At 36.2% G+C, this 5293-nt stretch overlaps 1 protein-coding gene across 1 annotated transcript in view; it reads right to left on the bottom strand.

The window, feature by feature from the left end:
* ABCD3 (ATP-binding cassette, sub-family D (ALD), member 3) overlaps positions 1-5293 on the bottom strand; it is an 89635-nt gene that overhangs the window by 14578 nt on the left and 69764 nt on the right. The window contains exons 14-16 of the mRNA XM_010860480.1: positions 4977-5068; positions 4827-4890; positions 4635-4698 (exon numbers count right to left, since the gene is read on the bottom strand). Coding sequence (XP_010858782.1) covers positions 4635-4698; positions 4827-4890; positions 4977-5068 — 220 coding nt within the window. The remainder of the gene's footprint in view (positions 1-4634; positions 4699-4826; positions 4891-4976; positions 5069-5293) is intronic.

The raw sequence follows: 5293 nt of genomic DNA, 5'->3' as shown, positions 1-5293 counted from the left end.
GAGATGGGTGCAATTGTGGGGTAGTTTGAGCATTCTTTGGCATTGCCTTTCTTTTGGATTGGAATGAAAACTGACCTTTTCCAGTCCTGTGGCCACTGCTGAGTTTTCCAAATTTGCTGGCATATTGAGTGCAGCACTTTCACAGCATCATCTTTCAGGATTTGGAATAGCTCAACTGGAATTCCATCACCTCCACTAGCTTTGTTTGTAGTGATGCTTTCTAAGGCCCACTTGACTTCACATTCCAGGATGTCTGGCTCTAGGTCAGTGATCACACCATCGTGATTATCTGGGTCGTGAAGATCTTTTTTGTACGGTTCTTCTGTGTATTCTTGCCATCTCTTCTTAATATCTTCTGCTTCTGTTAGGTCCATACCATTTCTGTCCTTTATCGAGCCCATCTTTGCATGAAATGTTCCTTTGGTATCTCTGATTTTCTTGAAGAGATCTCTAGTTTTTCCCATTCTGTTGTTTTCCTCTATTTCTTTGCATTGATCGCTGAAGAAGGCTTTCTTATCTCTTCTTGCTATTCTTTGGAACTCTGAATTCAGATGCTTCTGTCTTTCCTTTTCTCCTTTGCTTTTCGCTTCTCTTCTTTTCACAGCTATTTGTAAGGCCTCCCCAGACAGCCATTTTATAGATCAAGGTAAAAAAAAAAAAAAAAAGTAGGGGTAGGGGGTGGGTGCTGCATTTTTAAGCTGGTCAGGCCAGGACTCACTGAAAACGACAACTGGGCAAAACTTTTGAAAGAAGTAAACTAGTTTACCTGGAGGAAGATCATTAGTTTCCACCCACAAAGAGGAGCTACAAAAGCTGAGCAGGAATGCACCTGTCCTGTTCAAAAATCAGAGAGGATTCTACTAGAGAAGTAAGAGCAGGAGAGAAGAACGGGAGAACTGAGCTCAGAGGAGTAGACGGGGTGGCAGGCAGTAGCGGGCAAATGCTACAGGGCACTGTAAGCCACTGAAGGTGCTTCTCCTGATGTAACACACCCAGCCACTTGCATTAATCACACCAGTCAAAAGGTGGAAGCAACAAAATGTGGCATATATATACAATGGAATATTACCATTCAGCCTTAAAAGGAATGAGATTCTGTGTGTGCCACAACATGAATGAACCTGAAGACATGATGTTATGCAAAAAATGCAAGACACAAAAGGACAAACATGATGACTCCACTCACGAGGTCCTCAGAATAGGCAAATTCATTGAGACACAAAGTAGAACAGAGGTTACACGGGACTGAGGGTGGGGAGAAAAAGGAGCTACTGTGTAATGGGTGGTTTGTTTGCTGCGAAGACAGTGGTGACGGCTGGACCATACACTACATGTACTTAATGTCACTGAACTGTACACTTAAAAATAGTTAAAATGGTAAATTTTATGTTGTGTGCATTTTACCACAGTTGATCTCTAACAAAATGCCACAACTTATGCATGTCAATATTAGAGAAGGAGCTATTGTGAATGAGTTTTCCAAATGATGAGTGGTCTCTTTTTCCGAGAAATTAGAGAGTCATTTTGATGGACTTCTAAATACATACTTCTTGCTTCTATATAATTTAAAATAGTGACTATTCCTAAGAATACATTATATATAATAACTGTACTCTATTATAATAGTGATGCCTTGAGAAGTGCCTGAAGTTCAGAGAACTATTAATTAAATGGATCCCTATCACCCTGATTTATCTAGATAATGTTAGCCATAAGTATTTTTTTCCTGCACCTAACTACTTATTGTGGTTTTCACTGCCATCCTATAGCTCTCCACATTATTTGGTGCAACATGCCAGGAAACCTAGAAACCAAGTTTGTAATGACGTGTATAAATAATAACTAGAGTTACTGAAATCCTTAGATACTCTTATGCACAAATGTCTTGAGACTCAGCATTAACTTTTCTTTACTCCCTGGTAATAATAATGTTGGACAAAACTTCCAATTATGCCATCAGCCATGGTAAGCCAGTGACAATTTTTCCAAATTAAAGAGTTATAGGACCGTATTTCCCCGCCCCCGCCCCGGAATGAATTACGACTAAAAGCCAAGGATAACTTTCACTGAAAACCAAGTTCTTAAGAACACTCTATTACTGAGGATCCTGGATTGCTTTACTAGGGCAACAAATGCTTTGAACCACATTATGTTTCTTTATTTTCAAGCAAGCCAGATGGGGAGAAAACAATCAGATGCTTAAAAAAAAAAAAAAAGGATGTTTGAATTAAAAAAAAAAAATTACGCTAAACAAATGTTGGAAAAGACAAAATAAATGAGAAAAAGGCAAATCTAACTTAAAATATCTTAAGTCAGAAACAGACAGAAGAAAAGCTTTTAACAGTGGACCAAAAGGACAGATGTCAAAGAAAGGTCTCAGTGGAGAAGAACGCAATACAAGAATCATAGAACAGGTCAGAGTGGTATAGAATATGATCACAGAGTTAAAAAACTTAAACAAGCAGGATTGTAAAATAAGACTTTCCAAAGTGAAACCAAAATAAAAGCAAAAAAGTAAGGGCCTCTCTCAGGCTAAAAAAGTGAAGTTACCAGGACTGGCCAGAAGTATACTAAAATTCAAATATAAAGGTTTTAAAGGGAAGGGCTTTGGACTAGAATGAAAAGGACAGCAGTAGTGCGGTCGCCTTATGACAAAGTGAGCAGACCAAAATCATGATCTACTTTCTCCTTGTATCTGTACACACAGATCGCAAATCTCTCCCCACTAGGCACAAGACATGTGTGCATCTGTGCTGCTGGTGTATTCTCTGCTGCATAAAGACAAAAGTAAGGGAAATAGGAGAAAGGGCCCAGAGGATTCTTCAATGGAGAAAATCTCATGGCTCTTTCTATGCTTGGGTGATAACAATAAAGGGGCTACTGGAAATCTATCAAAGATGGGGTTCTGAGCTCTGTTTATTCCTGATACCAAGCCCTGTAGGTGGCCACATACTCTGCCAACGGAGCCTATTTGACTACAGCACCCAGGGCTAAATGAAAAACACACTTCTGTAATACTTGCGCCATTAAACATTTATCAACCATATTCACATTTTCGGTACTTCCCTTTGTGTTTCCTGGCTTTAAAACAAACATGACAGTATATAATATTCAATACTGAGTAAGTCCCAATACTTTACAAAACTAACACTTTACAGTTTTACAGTTTTTTTTAAAAAAAGTGGAGATGTATGTAATAAATATACATGCTAAAAGTAGAAAAACTGAAGACTTACCTAATAACACTTTGAAAACAAATCTAATAACTCTACTTCTATTTTATAAACTATCAGACAACATTCTTCAACGCAAGCAGTTGGAAATAATCTCCATATACAACACAAATTACAGAGGGCCATGAACATAGAGCATGTGGAGAATTCTGGAGTTGTGCTTTCCAATACAATAGCCACTAGTCACATGTGGCTATTTAAGGGCAAATTTATTAAGTAAAATTTAAAATTCAGTTCCTCAACTGTACTAACCACATTTCAAAAGTGCAATAGCCACATGTGGCTACAATACTGGACAATGCAGATACAGACCATTTCCATATCACAGAAAGTTCTATTGGATAGTGTTATTCTAGAGTAATGGTATCTGGAACTAGAGAGACAGCACATGTAATAGACATTGATTACTATCTTCAAGATTTTCAGATGTGAACTAGTTATAAAGTCACAATAGATACAAACAAAATAATAACCCCTAGGTCTGTGAGAATCGTATAAAATCATACAATAATTCTCATGTTTTGCTTTGCTTTTTAATTTGGCCTGCTCTTTTGGTTAACAGACTCTTCTGCATCAGCATCACAGTCCACCTGGCTCGAGCTGTCTCGTGTCTTGGGTGAGGGGCAATCTGCAGTGGTATTGCGCTGGTCTCATATGGTTTTCATCAGTAATATAAAAAACTGTATTTTGTTTTTATAGGTACAGATCTTCCTGTACCATCAAAACAATACCAACTCATAAATTATTTTAATTTAAAGAGACTAATGTTATATATGCAAGTTTAAATATTCATCTTACAGTGAAGATTCCAATTATCTATATCTTCTATGGCTTTCTTGAAAGGGACTTTATTTGCAAAAAGGTTTTTTGATAGCAGTATTTGAAACTTTAAAGTTCTGTCAAATAAAAATAGATTTCTGTTTCAAAGACTTATTTTTTACTTTTTATTCCAATTATACTGAGATCTCACTGACATGCAGTACAGTTTAAGGTATACAGCACAGTGATTTGACTCCCATTCACCATGAAATGATTATCATAGTAAGTTCAGTGAACATCTCATACGGATGTCAGATTAAAGAAACAGAAAAAAAAAGTGTGTGTGTGATGAGAACTCTTAGGGTTTCCGCTCTTAACAACTTTCACATATAACATCCAGTATTATTTTTATATTTATCATGTTGTATATTACATCCCTAGTACTGATTTATTCTGTAACTGGAGATTTACAATACCTTACTCCAAGGCAGTCCTCCTTTACAAAGGCTTACTTTTTAAAGCAATTTTGTGGATTCAGAGACTAAGTGAAGCCTTAAAATTCTTTTAAACATTCAGATGACAGTTTCTCAGTTCACGTTTTGAAAATGATTTAAGCTTTTATATAACCGTGTAAAAACTTACTTCAAAATTAAGGTCTCGAATCAAGATATCTCCATTTGGCGTTGCTAAAGGAACATGATCAAATCTATAGAGGAAATTAATAAAAAGAGAATAGTTTGACGTTAAACACTAAGTAGATGTAGCTGAAAGAGAAAGGCTACTGTGTAGTTTAACAAATGTTTATGGAGCTAAAGAACCCTTTTCTGTACATACTTTATAATGTTATCTGCATTGATGATTTCTCCAATTCCAGGTATCAAGGGAATGTCTTGTGCTCCTTCAACACATTAAATGGAAAACTAAGTATTAAAGCATCAAGCCATGTCAGCAAAAACTTATATGACTGAGTGCATTCATATTTACCCTTTTCCTGTTGTGAGACCATAGTGCGTTCATATTTGCCCTGATTTAAATCCTTTAGTACTTGCATTAATTCTGTAATCCGAGCAGTAAAGCTGGAATTAAAAAAAGAAAAAGAAACAAAGGAAGCCATAAGCAAAACTCCAAAGGCTATCGTATCTTTTATTTTTATTAATTTGAATATAATTGACATGTAACATCAAGTTCTTTTCTTTTATTTTATACAAACCTGACTTAAGTTTCTAAACTTATTATGTAGTTTCAATGAAATCACGTAAAAGAATTCTCACCAACATTAGTGACATTATACAAGTATTAGT

This window comes from Bison bison, unplaced genomic scaffold, assembly GCF_000754665.1.
Source record: "Bison bison bison isolate TAMUID 2011002044 unplaced genomic scaffold, Bison_UMD1.0 scf7180017864466, whole genome shotgun sequence".
Lineage (NCBI taxonomy): Eukaryota > Metazoa > Chordata > Mammalia > Artiodactyla > Bovidae > Bison > Bison bison.
The sequence above is the reverse complement of the archived record's forward strand: the minus strand, read 5'-3'. Positions and strand labels throughout refer to the sequence as shown.